Genomic DNA, 14,305 nt, shown 5'->3' with positions numbered 1-14,305 from the left:
GCGGCGCTGAGGGGGCCGCGGGCATTCCCCCGCCCCCCGGGTAACTCTTTTCCCCCCAAAACTGGGCTTTGACGTCTCCCTCCTCGATACGCAGTGACCAATCAGGCGGCTCCCCGGGCGGGCAGGCAGCCAATCGGTCAGCGTTGCTACCTGTGGGGAGTATTTTTAGCAGCGGCGGAGCGGGGGGGGGGGGGAGGGGGGGCTGTGAGGGGCTGCCCCCCCCTCCCCACCGAGGGGAGGCCGCCCCCGCCAGCGGCCCCGGGACGCAGCCTGGCCCCTTGCCCCCAGGCGTGAGGGGCTGCGGGGCGGCCCCGCTCCCCGCCGCCGTTCGGCCGGCCCTCCGCGGAGCCGCAGCCGAGGTCCCCGCGGGCCGAGGCCGCCCCCCCCCCCGCCGCGGCGGTCATGGGAGATGTAGTCCCTCCCCCCACCCTTCCCTGCGGAGACGAGGGGCGCGAGGGCAGGGTTTGACGTCGGCAGTGACGCAACGGTGTTGTGGGGTGAGGCGCTCGCTGACGTAGAGAGCGGCCCCGCCACGCCGGGGTGGGGGAAGGGGCGGCAGCAGCGGGGGGCGGGGCCGGGGGCGGGGCGCGGCGGGTGACGGGCAGGCGCGGGCCGGGCGGGCGGCGGGGGCGGGGCCGGGCGGGGGGCGGGGGAAGGGAGGCGATATATGGGGGCGCGCCGGGCGGGGAGGCAGTAGCAGAAGGAGCCCAGCTGCGGCGGCCGAGCGCGCCCGTCGTGGGGGTGTGAGCAGCGCAGCCCTCCCCCCCTTTCCCTCCCCCCCCTTTTTTTTTCCAACCCTCCCCCTCCCTTTTTTTTTTTTCTCTTTCCTTTCCCCTCCCATCCTCGCCGAGGGAGCCGGCTCTCGGAGATGGGGGTCGGGTGCTGAGCCGCCCCCCCACCCCCCCCGCACTCACACCCCCGCCGGGACTGTTTGCACTACCCCCCGCACACCCACCCGGGTGAGTACCGCTCGCTGAGGGCGGGGGCGCCGGCCGGCGCGGGGGGTGTGCGCTGGGCGGCGGGGCCCGGGCCGGCGGCAGCCGCTGAGGCGGGGGGCTGGGGCAGCCGCCGCCCGGCCGTGAGGCGAGCGAAGGGCTGAGGCGGGCGCGGCCCCGGGCGCTGCGGCGGGGGGCCCTGAGGCGGCTGAGGCGGCGGTGCCGAGGCGGTCACGACCCCGCGCGGCCGGGGAGAGGGGCGGGCACGGCCCCGCGGGGAGGGGCAGTGCCGGGGGGGCCGCGGCGGCGGGGAGCCGGGGGACAGGAGAGCGTGGGGACCGCCGGCAGCCCCTCGGAGCCGGGGGCTGGGGGCCAGGGCACGGCCCGGGAAGCCGGGCGGCGGAGGGTCCCTCCCAAGGCGGTCCCTGGACGCGCTCAGCCTGGGAGGGGTGAGCGTTGCCGGCTGACTAATCGCTGCTGCCTGGCCGGGCCTCTCCGGGCAGCGCTGGCAGCCGCCCTCAGGACCCTGCCCGGCGGGGGGGCGGCCGGGGGCGCCACCGGGCGCGGGGTGCCGGCCTGAGTGCCGAGGGAGGGGGCCTTGAACCCCCCCCGCCCCCCTCCTTCTAGTCATCTCCCATCCTCAGCTTTATTTTCTCTTTGACGGTCTTAGAAAATGCTCCTCTTCCTCTCCCCCCCCCCCGCCCCCTCCTCCTCCTCCTCCTCCTCCTCCTCCCCCCGCCGCTGCCGGAGCTCCCAGGCTGTGAGCAGAAATCTAATGAGACCCGACTGCCTGGTTATGTAACTCCCCACCGCGCTTAAGGCTCCTGCCCCGGCCGGGGCTCTGCCCGGCAGCACCCCGCCGCTGGGAGAGGGTGTCCTCTTTACATAAAACATACATATTTAAAAAAAAAAACAAAAACAAACCAACTTGGAAACGATCAAGCTCCATTTGTTTGACCAGCTGCTTGTACCGTAGTTTGGGGGCTTAAGAAAAAGCTATAGCGTCCACCCGGTGCGCCTTGAAAAGATCATTTCTTTCCTAAAGGACGTGGGGGGAAGGGAAACGAAACAGATGGATTAATAAATCATTTTTAAATGCCCCTTCTAACCCACCCAATCAGCTTTTCTGTACTGATTGTGGCCCTTTTGTAAATATCTTCTGTTTGTCCTTGATCTTTTCCTTATCCCCACCCAGTGCTGATCCAGCAAACGTTTAAAGGTCGCCTTATCGTACAAGCTTTCAAACTATTCCCATACCATGTTGGGGAGAACGCGAGTGGCTTGGAAATAGGGTTCCAGACTTTATAAGGAGATTATTTGGAGCAAGAAATAAAAAAGCATTGTATTCACTTTGTCAAAGGATTTTCATACTGACTTTGATTCCTCTAATCTTTAGTGACAGCTACGCTACATTTTGTTCATAGTGATGCAGTGCAGAAAAGGACACTCTTAATTGAAATTCTCATTGGGCATTTCACTTGAGCCAAAAAAACCCCAACCCCCTATTTTGTTTCATTGGAACTTTTTGAACAAAAGTGTTTCCTCTGGATGAGTACCTTTATGCCAAGGTATTGCAGGATTTTTGTTAGCAGTATGTGTGCTAATGCTTGAATCTTGTCCCTTTAACTTTAGATAGCTAATTTCTCTTTTGTTCTTTGTGAAGGAGTGGCAACCATATTTTATATTTAATATAAAATGGAGTCGTGGAGAAGAAGAGCAGTCGTTTTTGAGGCTATCCAAAGCTCTTAGCTCTAGTAACTTTGTGAAATCTGAACTACAGACAGCGCGATAAGTGAATTTTGTATATATTAGTAGATTACATCTGATACTAAAGAATAATTTGTAGAAAGGGGAAAAATTGTGAATTAATGTATTGTAACCATTTCGTGGTCGTTGCCACCCTTATGACAGAAGATACATGCATCTATTTTGTATGCATTGACCGCATTACCAGTTTAGCTATTCTGAGGAAGAATTGTATGTATATGTGCAGCGGACATTTTCTCTTCGGTTAGCATAATTTCACCAATGCGCAGTTTATGCAGATGGTTTGCTTGGACTTAAATGTTGCATAATTTTAATTACTTGTGTGAAATCTTCTGAAGCAACTGTTCACATTTTTATAATACTGCACCTTACAGTGCAGCCAATATGTTTGCAAACTTTAAAATGATAAATGACCCTTGGCCGAAGACCTTTCAGGCTAAACTAATAGCCTGGTGCTAAATTCTGCAGCTGAGTACTATAAATCATTCAAATATGGGTTGGTAACTGAACCCTTGACAGGCCTGGCAGTTCTGTGATGCTTTAAAAATTATCCTTGCTGCTTTGTGAATAACTAAACGGCAAGCTCATGTGATTTTGAAAGGCCCCATGCTGTATATGTAAACACACGCCTAGTGCATCTTCTGCAGTATTGTTCGTAAGTCGTGCTGAATGTGGCTGACATCCTCACCTTCCGCAGGCATGAACATAAGTGGTTTGATGCACATATTTTTTGCCTTACAAAGTAACCTATTTTATGCAAAAAGTGAAGCTAAAAGAATAGGCCTTAGAGCTTGATCTTACACTTTCCTTATTTGGATGTGTTTGCTTTTGTTTTTTCTTAAAGGAACAAGAGCACTCAAGGTGAAGGATAATAATCAACTAGAATCAGCACTTTGAATGAAATTTTGTTCCCCTGTGGCATCTTGAACACTTTCTTCTTCGGGTTTTGAAACAGACTTATAACTTTGTGGCATAGCAACTATGCAGCTTGAAATCCAAGTAGCACTCAATTTTATTATTTCATATTTGTACAATAAGCTTCCCAGACGACGTGTCAACATTTTTGGTGAAGAGCTTGAAAGACTTCTTAAGAAGAAGTATGAAGGGCACTGGTATCCAGAAAAGCCATACAAAGGATCAGGGTTTAGATGTATACATATAGGGGAGAAAGTGGACCCAGTCATAGAACAAGCATCCAAAGAGAGTGGTTTGGACATTGATGATGTTCGTGGCAACTTGCCTCAGGATCTTAGTGTTTGGATTGACCCATTTGAGGTTTCATACCAAATTGGTGAAAAGGGACCAGTGAAAGTGCTTTATGTGGATGATAATGAAAATGGATGTGAGTTGGATAAGGAAATCAAGAACAGCTTTAACCCAGAGGCCCAGGTGTTCATGCCAATTAGTGACCCAGCATCTTCAGTGTCTAGTTCTCCTTCTCCTCCCTTTGGTCACTCTGCTGCTGTGAGCCCAACTTTCATGCCCCGCTCCACTCAGCCTTTAACCTTCACCACTGCCACATTTGCTGCCACCAAGTTTGGCTCGACCAAAATGAAGAATAGCGGCCGTAGCAACAAGGTCGCCCGCACTTCTCCCACCAACCTTGGCTTGAATGTCAATGACCTGTTGAAGCAGAAAGGCCTTTCCTCCTCCATGCACTCTCTCTACGGGCTTGGCTTAGGCAGTCAGCAGCAGCAGCAGCAGCAGCAGCAGAAGACTTCTGCCCTTTCTCCTAACGCAAAGGAGTTCATTTTCCCCAACATGCAGGGTCAAGGTAGTACCAGTAGCATCTTTCCTGGTGACAGCCCCCTTAACCTCAGTCCTCTCCAGTACAGTAATGCCTTTGATATGTTTGCAGCCTATGGAGGTCTAAATGAGAAGTCTTTTGTGGATGGCTTGAATTTTAGTTTAAACAACATGCAGTATTCTAACCAGCAATTCCAGCCAGTTATGGCTAACTAAAAATAAACCGAAAGTGAAATATAAGTAAATACTATTGTACAAGTTAAAATGCACGTACCCAAGGGTGTATCTTTTTTTCCACCTCTTGAGATTTTTTTTAAGGCTTGTAGTATGAATACATTCAGGCTTGGTTAGATAAATACAACATGCATCATTTTTTCATTTGCCAACCAAGCACAAAATTATTTTATACTGACTGTACATTACAAAAATATACTCTCAAAATATGGCCTCTTACAGTATTTAAGATATAGCAAGGTCGTGGCTGATTTTTTTCATGTGTCTATATATATATGTACACAAGCATATATGTATATATATATTTAAAAAATTGGCACTAATAGGTGGGTTTATTGGTCTTTTTCTAATTGTATAATTTAATTTAGTACAAAGTTTGTAAAATATCAGAGTATATATATTGTTTCTACAACATGGTATTGCATTTATATCTTTTTACTACAGTGATCTGTGACAGCTGCAGCAGCTTCATGTTGTATTTTTTTTACTGAAATTGTAAGATATCCATCTTAAAGACATCAATTCTAAAAAAAAAAAATAAAAAGTTGTGTACAGAATATTCCTTAGTGGTGGAATTAAAATGTACGAAATATTTGCTTTTTTCAAAAGAAACACAAATTGTATTTTCTGTTAAAAGTTTAAAGATTTTTGCTATATATTATGGAAGAAAATGTAATCGTAAATATTAATTTTGTACCTACATTGTGCAATACTTGAAAAAAGGTATAAAAGTATTTTGAGTCAGTGTCTTACATGTTAAGAGGGACTGAAATAGTTTATATTAAGTTTGTATTAAAATTCTTTAAAATTAATTCACTGTTGTGGTCTTTGTTTTTACTGTTCTGCTGAAGATCAGAGCGCTGCGTTTATTGTGTTGTCAGTGCTAATGATGCAAAAAAGTCTGACTCAGTGCCTCACAAAGGAGCAATGGAAAGCGTTGCTGTGTTGATGCACCACAATAATGGGTTGCTTTACCTAAAATACTACTGACAAAGCACATAGACTGATTAAGTGTTTGCCTACAATTATTTGAGCAAACTTTCGCTTGTTTTCTGTAACTGCAGCTCACTGAAGTCAGAAGGTAATTTTATTTTGTTTTTTTCCTTGAGAGTTAAGACTGTAAGCTCTGTGAATGGTGAGTTATTGTGTGATATGATGTATCTAGAAGGGACTCAGGTGATCCAGTGAAATTCACTTGCCATGGCACCAGAATGGATTTGAACTATTATCTCGAGAGGTCCTAGACCAGTGCATCAGCGTTCTGTTTCTGTATTAGGGATTAATAGCTCAGAAACTAAACTGAATAAAAGTGCTGATTTACAGTTTACTAACTCATTGTAAACTTCCATTTTTTTATGCTGTATTAAAAGAGTGAAATGTAATGCAACTACAATGTGACATTCTAAGGGTTTTATTCTAGTGGATTTTACCGATTTTGACTTAATAGCTTCTCAAAATGTGAATGTGAGTGGGAGGAGAAAGAATTCAGAGGCTGACAAAGCAACTCAGCTTTTCCAGGGCTATTTTGAAGTTGCATCCCTTACTCTCTCCCATCTTTTTGGCAAATAGTGTTCCTTGCTAGTGGACATTGTCAAGGGGAAGAGAACCTCAACAACTTTAATAAGTAAGTCTAACAAACATCAGCTTATTTTCCGTGGAAGTTCCAGCTGTAGAAAGGGAAGAGACATGCTAAGTGGGTGGTCCTTTGGCTCATGGTGGTGAGTAATAACCTACAGGTTAAAATTACCTGAGCTTTAGTATTCTGAAACTGGAATTGGAGGGTGAAGATCAGTCTTTTCCTGTTTGATGCACTTGATTTTACAAAAGGTGTAAGTTGCGTGCACACATACACCCCTGGTTTGGTGTGAGCAGAACTTTGGTGGAAATGGCCTAGTGCTGTAAGGAAGAGGGTGTTTCTCAACACCCGCGTGAGACCTTTGCTTTGGACAGAGCTGTGAAGACCTGAGCTGGGTGGAGATGTGAAGCCGACAGTGGTATCAATTTCCAGTGCCATGACAACCAATTCAAAAGCAATAATGGAGCGAAGGGTTTTTTAGGCTTCAACTGTCTCTGTTTAATTGGCGCCTTTTTATTGAGTTTGCCATCTGGTTTATCTTTCCACTAACGGCACATCAGTGGACAGGACTGTACTTAAGAAGTGCATAATTCGGTGTCTAATTTAAAGTGGATGACTTTGCTTTTAAAAGGAATTAGAAAAAGAATTAGGAAAAAAAAATACTGGTTCAATTACTGGAAAATGGAGGATGTTATCTCTGTGTATTATTTCTATTTGTATGCCTAGACTTTATAAGACTCTACTACAGTTTTACTATTTAAAATACAATAGTAATACCTAAACTGCGTAGGACGTTGAGCAAGTTGACAGTGGAGACTGTACTACACGTTCTCTTAATATTTCTATTCCTGTGATTTAAACTGAGATCATTTGTCTTAAAGGTCATGGAGCTTATCCTCTTCCCGTGCTGATTTGTTCACTTCCACCGTAACCAGCTCTGCGTACGAAGGGCAGTGGTTTGCAACAAGGAGGAATCTCTGGAAACAAGGTGTTTTTTTTGCAGCACCTTTTTTAATACAAAGATTTTAATAAGCGGGGTTGTTTATGGTGCTTTGCAAGGAGACAATCTGTAGGGAGAGCTTCCAGTTTTCTCCGAAGAATGCAAGTGTGAAAATTTGTAATGCTTTTCCTTACTCCTTACAGAAATTAAAGATGAGTGCTTTCTGTTCAGTCTACTTCACCCATTTATTTATCTTTTGCTAAAGTTTGGTGCTGGATTTGTTAGCTCAGACATATACATTGCAACGTTCTGTTCTAAACGATTGCCAAGGCAATCTCTGGTTTAATTTGCACACACCCGGTGTTCTGCTCTGGAGCCGTGCTGTCAGGTAAGTGCGTTTCTGTGAGAGAAAGGGTGTCGGGAGGAGTAAAGGGGGCAAAGGAAGCATTTGCTCAGTTGTGCAAGTTCTTTTGTATTTTCTCTTGTGAACATGCAATTTTACTTCCTTAAAATTGCCGGTGTAAGTTAAACCTCGGAAGATGTCTTTAATTTACAGTAAAGAAAAGGGTAACACTGTAAGTACGCATCCCCCTTGATGCTGCTTAGTGCATCCTGTCTCTGCACCCGAGGTCCCCACCCAAGCACAAATTAAAATCACTTTCGTCTGTAAGGCTTGCTCGTTTCAGCACAATCCATTAACTTCTAAAAACCGTAATTTTGTGAAATGGAGCTCAGAGACACGTTGTCATGGCAGGGTAGCAAGGATTTGATGGACGGCTACTGTCTGTGCTACATTTGTTTTGTGGGTAGACAACGGACCTTACGCTTGATCAGAAGTCTGGGAGCGGTCGCCAAAATCAAATTGATCCGATTACTTCTGCAAAGGAGAGCCAGCTCGCAGGTGGAGTTCACGGTACGTAGTGCTTCCTTACTGCATCGTGTTCTCAGAGGTGCCTGCTACGGATGTGAACGCAGAGGGCACAGGCTGCGCTGGCACTGGCATCCCGGTGAGTACAAGTTTTGTAGTTCTCTTAACTTCAACTATCTAATCGACTAACTAATTTACACAAATTGAGGGCTGGGTGTAAGCCCCAGGAAGGTCCATCCCTCCTCCTCCACGCAAAATTCGAATGCTGTTACACATGGCGTGTGCGGCCTCTTGCTGCAGACGCCCGTGGCAGATGTATCCAGCCTGCCCGGCTGCCTGCGCCCTGTGCTCCCACCAGACTCCAACGTGCAAAAAAGCCTGTCGGTAGCAAACAGCCCAGTTGCATTTTTGAAATATCAAGTAACCAAACAACTAGTTGTTAAATCAGCTCTTTGGACCGGCAGGGGATCAAAGCAGAGTTCATGTACTGATCTGGCACCCCAGACTGTTCTATTAACGTTTCAGGAATAAATACCTCCGAGTTTGTGTTGGTAGGTTTGGAGCAGATGAAGCAAACCGGCGGTTCAGCACTTCTTTTTTATATCATCAGCAAGTTGATTTAAATTGAGTGTACAGAGTTGGCCGCATTCCTCTCATGAGCTGCATAAAAAGTTCGCTAAATCGAAGTGCCAGAGCAGTAAAATCCTGCTGAAGGGATTGTTTCCAAAGATGAGTGAGAGGAACTGTTAAACTGTTACTGTGGCAGCGCGCGTATGACTTTTGTCCTCTTGGCTTTATTTTAGTGACGGTAGTAAGGAGTTTTGCGTTACAGAAGGGAAAAAGCATTAAGGCTCGGGAACATAAACCACATTCCCCTTGGCGCTACGAGTTCTCTACCTCATAGACAAAATATGATCAGTGTGCAGGAGTAGCAGGTGTAAAATATTTTTAGAAAAAACCGTGGCGTACAGCGCAGACATCCCTCGACCCCCATCCTTTATTCTGTCCGCTTTTGTTTGTTAAGAACAACGCGTAGTATTGATGGCTGCAGTTTTGGTGGAACTTGCTGTAGTTTTCGTTTGGTAATTTAGCACTTCAGAGGCCTGAAATCAGAGATCCTCTCCTCTGAGAGCTGGGACACCATTACATTACATTGGAACAGTCTATAGCCTCTGTGCCCTCTTGGAGCTCATTGCGCTGCATTCCCTCGTCCCCTTGGCTCCAAGGCTGCCCATAGCATAAAACAAAAGGGGACTCTGGGAATGTGGTGCTTTAATTATTGTTCAGTGCCCCTGTGAGCTTCTCTGAGAAGGTTATACCTGGCTAATGCAATTAAAAGCAGACCTGGAAAACCACCTTTTTTTTTTTTTCCTTGGCAGAATATATTCATTCCGTGCTACACCCATAACCCTTCCTTTGTGTTTTCTGTCTCTCCCACAGCATCCTCGGAAGGACCGACGTGCTCTGCTGCCTGTGTTGGCTGCCTCTCGCTGTTTGCTCTGCTGCACCAGGCTTTCACGCCGCTCTTTGCAGCTGGACTCAGCTCCCGTCAGACCTCATCTCTGAAGCTGCTGGATGCCAGGAGCAGCTGTGCCGTGGAAGACCTCAGCACGTGGTGCTCTGGCCACCAGAAGGTACCCTCTCCCTCTGCCCTGGGTAGGCTGTGGTGGAGCTGGCTTCACTTTAAAGATGTAGCGTAAAGAACTACTGGATGTCGGGATACGGTCCAGGGTTCTGTTAGGTGCTCACAGTCTCGTGCAACTGGGTGAATTGGCGGCTCGGGCAGCCTCATCCAGTGACGCAACAGCCTGGGAGCTGTTAGTCACATTGATGGAAATGGGAGGTGGCAGGTTAGCGAAGAACATAGGATAACGGATGACAACTCAGGCACCCCACGTTCCGGATCTGTCTGTGGGCAAGTCACTGCCCTTTTCTGTGTTGGTTCCCACCTCTGTCTCCACTGAAATTCACTGTGAGCAGGTGTCAGCCGTTAGCTGGCAGTTGCTGGCCTTTTGCTGTCGATAAGGAACTTCATCCGATTTCTGTATGCCACAGGAACATCTGAGGCTGACCTACTGTTCTCTCCTTTTACTGCCTTTAGTCTCTGTGGCCTTTGAGAGTCTCCTCCATTGTACAATTCACTTAACGTGTATGGGATGACCTTTACATTTTGAAATAAGGCATGCATATAAAAGTGAAGCACTTGATTCTCATTGTCCATGGTATATAGAGTCTGATTCATCCACCATCGGAGCAGAAGGCCTCCGGAGCAGTGAGATCTCACATACTGACTATTGTGATTCTCTAAAAGAATTTCTGTGGGTGTTTCTATAGATACGGAAGTATATATTCCTCCAGTACAAATCATGTGAAAATTTTGCACCAGCCTACTCACTGAAGTTGCTGCTGGTCAAAATTAGATTTGCATACAGATTTTACAAACTAAAACAAATTCTTCTTTGATTTTTTGGTAGACCATAAGGTTAAGCATCCCGTGTACCAGCACAGCAACCGGGGCTGCTGGGCTCTGCCCCAGCTGTGCCATGAACTGTCTGCCCAGTCTTCAACAGGTTGCTTCAGCCTCGTCACAAGTAGTTTCAGTGTTTTTAAGCCTATACTTGAGCCTTTAACTCCCCGCTGAGTCTCAGATGTGGTAGGTAACTACAATTTATTTTTTAAGCCAGCGGGTTCTCGGTCTGTCTGTGTCTCTCGGGGTCAGTCAGATACACACAGCACCCCTGTTTGGCAGTTTAGTGGGAAGAGTCCAAGATTCCTGGCTACCTGTGAAAACGTGAACACCTGGGGCAATTACCTACTTTGCAGGTATTTGTGAATCTCATGTTGTATTCAGTAACTGCTTAGAGCCACCGATCAAATTTTGCTTGAGAACATCTGATGTTTCATTTTTAAGTAATGCGTGAGGATGCTCTCCATGTGTGCCTCCTAGACTGTTGGAGTCCTGTCCTTAAAGACTCACTTCAGTGTTGCCAAACCAAATCACTCAAGAAATTGTGATTCAGGCCTCCAAGAATATTTTAGAAATTATGAGGTAATCGTAAAAAACAATCAGCCCCTCACCATATTAATTTGTCTTCTGGGTACAGAGTTAAATAGATTTCAGAATGTTCTAGCTTTTCTTTACAAGTCCACAAAGAAGTTAATTTTTATGTGAAAATGTAGATCCTTTGGAAATCACAGGTTCCCAGGGACTAGCACTTCAGAGGAAACAAAATATCTGAAGGATAGTGATGAACTCAGAAGTGTTGGCAATTAACCACAGCTGCTTAATGGAATCAGATTTCCAAGTGATACAGAAGGACAGAGAGCTGCCACCGCCCTCCTGTCTGTGTGGTTTGGTGACAGGTTTGACAGTCTGGTGGCAACAACTGGAGGCAACCAACTCCAATTAACTTGTACCAACCGGTAAAGGACAGAAACACTCGGTAAAGGATCAACCACTGCATCTCTGACCTCGCACTCCTGACCTTCAAGGAAGGTCTCCAAGACTGCTTCAAAAGACAATCCAGGTACTAAAATTCCTGACTCTAGGCTATAAAAATCACACAGATGTTGATTGCACCTTGCATTGTAATTTTTGCTACCACCAGCCATCCCTAGGTAATAATTATTCCTGTCTTTCTCGCTCTCTCTTTGTGCCATAAGTGCCATTATCAGCTGTCCTCTGGCTAGCATCCTCCCTTTGATCAACAGGAACCAATCATCCTTTCCCTCAAATTGCCTAATTCATTAATATAATGAAGTTTAACTCAGAACAATTATTCTCAACCTGTATTTAGCTCTAAGGTTATTGCTTCTATTTCAGACCTGAGGAAGCCTTATGTGCCTGAAAGCATGTGTAGTTTTTCCGACTGCACCAGCTGACCTAATAATCGCTGTCCCTTCTCCCTGCCCTTGCCTCGCTTACGTCTTGCACCGTCCTCGCTACAACGCGTTGGCTGCACCACTGTGCTGGTTCCTGCTCCGCTGAGTCTACAAACGAAGGCAAAGCCTTGACGAGCTGCTATGGGAGGTACTCTACTAGCCTAATTAATGGGAGGGAAGCGTAGACATCGTGCGGTGGAGCTGCACGGGCTGTAAGCCATCCATCCCGCCATGTCTCATGTTGCCTCGTTGTCCCCAAGTGTGCCATGTGGCAGTGGCTGGGGGGAGTAAGCGAAGCTGCTGGTGATACTGGAGACCTGTGAGCAAGGCTGACTTGATGATCTCCTCAGTAATGGCACGCAGGTGGGGGGCGATGAACTTCCAAAGGTCAGTGACGTTGTCTTTCATTTTTTTTCTTGGTGTCTCTGTGGTTGCAAGAATTCGGTATTTGGAATAGCTTACCTGCCCAAAGTTAGATACCAGAAGATCAGTTAAATTTAGCATCTGGATCTCACCTTTGTGAATCAGTCCTTTTTACCAATGTTCTGCTGTACAAACTCTCTCTTACCTTGTTTAGTCTTTGAAGTTCCTAGGTTTCCCCCTCCTGATTTTTCTTTCTTCAAGGTCTTCCTTAAAACTTACTTTTCTTGGTTTCCTTCCCGAACCAAGCTGTTCTCCCCCTTCTGCTTGTCCGAGGTCTGTGCCTCACCATGTATAATTTGCAGTGTATTATCTGATGGAGACTGTAATCTCTTCAGGGCAGGGCTGTGTCCTTCCCCGGCCTCACAGTTGCCTGGTGTATGAGGCTGAGTAAGGAGGACAGAAATTCAAGAGTATACACACACTCTCAAATAAACTGTGTATGTTGTGATCTGTGTTCAAGAAACAAATGCAGAGACAATTGTTATTAGTTAAGATGGTTTACACTGTACCACCGGGGGCTTGAGAAGTGGATGCTTTAGACAAAAAGCCTTCCTTTAGAAAATGTTTGTGGAATATATTTATCTAAAAATATACATACTTATGGTAGAGAATGATGCTCCTCTGCTGATCTATAGTTAATTGTCAATGGTAACATGGGACTCTTACAAACAATCCTGCTGTATTAATAAACACTTTATCCCTTTCTTTCTCTGCAGCATTCCAAAGCCCTTCCCAGGCTGATTTCCATGGCTGCGCTGCTGCTGTTGAAAAAGTCCTGCTCCACCACCATGCCCTCCGAGGCTCAGAAAAGGAGGATGGATGGATCCTGTTTACCTACAGCAAAGGTAACTGTGGGAGGGAAACCTTCACTATGCAGGACAGACTTCTGCCTTTAACAGTCACCAAAACCTTTCCTCTCTACGTGTGTGCTGTGGGCAATATGTGCTAATAATACATTTTAAAATACTTTTTGGTCTGAGATCTCCAATGAGTTTGGCTTTTTGATGCCTGCACAAATGGACTCCGCGTACTTAGAAGTATGGCTGACAATTAGAAAATGAGTGATACGTAAGTGGAGATGGGGATCCTCCGTGAGACTGATTTTGAGATGACTGTCTCCAAAGGTCTGAGTGGTTGGTGCTGGGGTTTTGACTTTGCCTATTTTCTGGAGAGATCTGGGGCCGTCCAGCCCGACCCTGCTGCCGGGGGCATTGCTGCAGGGTGGCAACTGGCCCATTCCCTCTCCTGACATTTGCATTTGCTCAAACAAAGGGCTCATTCTGGCTGGGAGTGCTGCAGCCGGGCTCTCACTTGTCTGGTTCCCAGTTGCTTTTTGGAAAGAGCTAGCTGTGCTCGAGTGCCGGGCTTTGAGTCATTTCTGTGGGGCACTGTCATCTTGGATATTTTGGTCTTCTGTCATATATAAAAAGATACCTCTATTATTTGCAAGCAGTTAGTCATCTGCTAGCCAGAATGGGAAAGTTTTCCTTAAGGATGTTTAGGATCACATAACCCTTACAGGCAGAGGGGAAAATGTCTGTAGATGTTGGGATTAGTCATGTAATGGCTGCAGTTATCTTCATCCAGAGCTTTTTCTTTCACTCCCCGTTAGAGCTCCTGAACTTGAGGGCTGTATCCAATCTCCAGCCTTTCCCATAACGACATTTATCTGGGTAGGCTGAGAGACAGAGTGGAGCCCAGGCTGTATAACCTCTGTCCTGTTCTTTCTTTCTTTACTTGGTTGTTTGGTTTTGGGTTTGGTGGGGGTTTTTTTTCCCCCATAACCACTTGATAAATCATGTGGAGAGCTGGAAATGAAAGGACACGACCTGCTCACCATGCTCGCCTGCTCCTGGCTCCCAGCAGCCGTTCTGATTTCTCTGGGACTCCGCTCCCCATCAGCGCAAGGTGTAACCCTGGTTCTGTGCCTTGTG

The 14,305-nt window shown here is 46.8% G+C and overlaps 1 protein-coding gene across 1 annotated transcript; it reads left to right on the top strand.

The window, feature by feature from the left end:
• The first annotated feature begins 689 nt into the window (after nt 1-689).
• Nucleotides 690-5,494, top strand: TOB1 (transducer of ERBB2, 1). The gene is made up of 2 exons (XM_055797188.1): nt 690-959; nt 3,547-5,494. Exon 2 carries the CDS (start codon nt 3,684-3,686, stop codon nt 4,662-4,664), a length of 981 nt encoding a protein of 326 aa, XP_055653163.1. The 5' UTR covers nt 690-959; nt 3,547-3,683; the 3' UTR covers nt 4,665-5,494.
• Nucleotides 5,495-14,305: the final 8,811 nt, after the last annotated feature.

The sequence above is a fragment of the Falco peregrinus genome, chromosome 2, assembly GCF_023634155.1.
Source record: "Falco peregrinus isolate bFalPer1 chromosome 2, bFalPer1.pri, whole genome shotgun sequence".
Classification (NCBI taxonomy): domain Eukaryota; kingdom Metazoa; phylum Chordata; class Aves; order Falconiformes; family Falconidae; genus Falco; species Falco peregrinus.
Note: the sequence above shows the minus strand (reverse complement) of the source record. Positions and strands in the feature narration are given on the sequence as shown.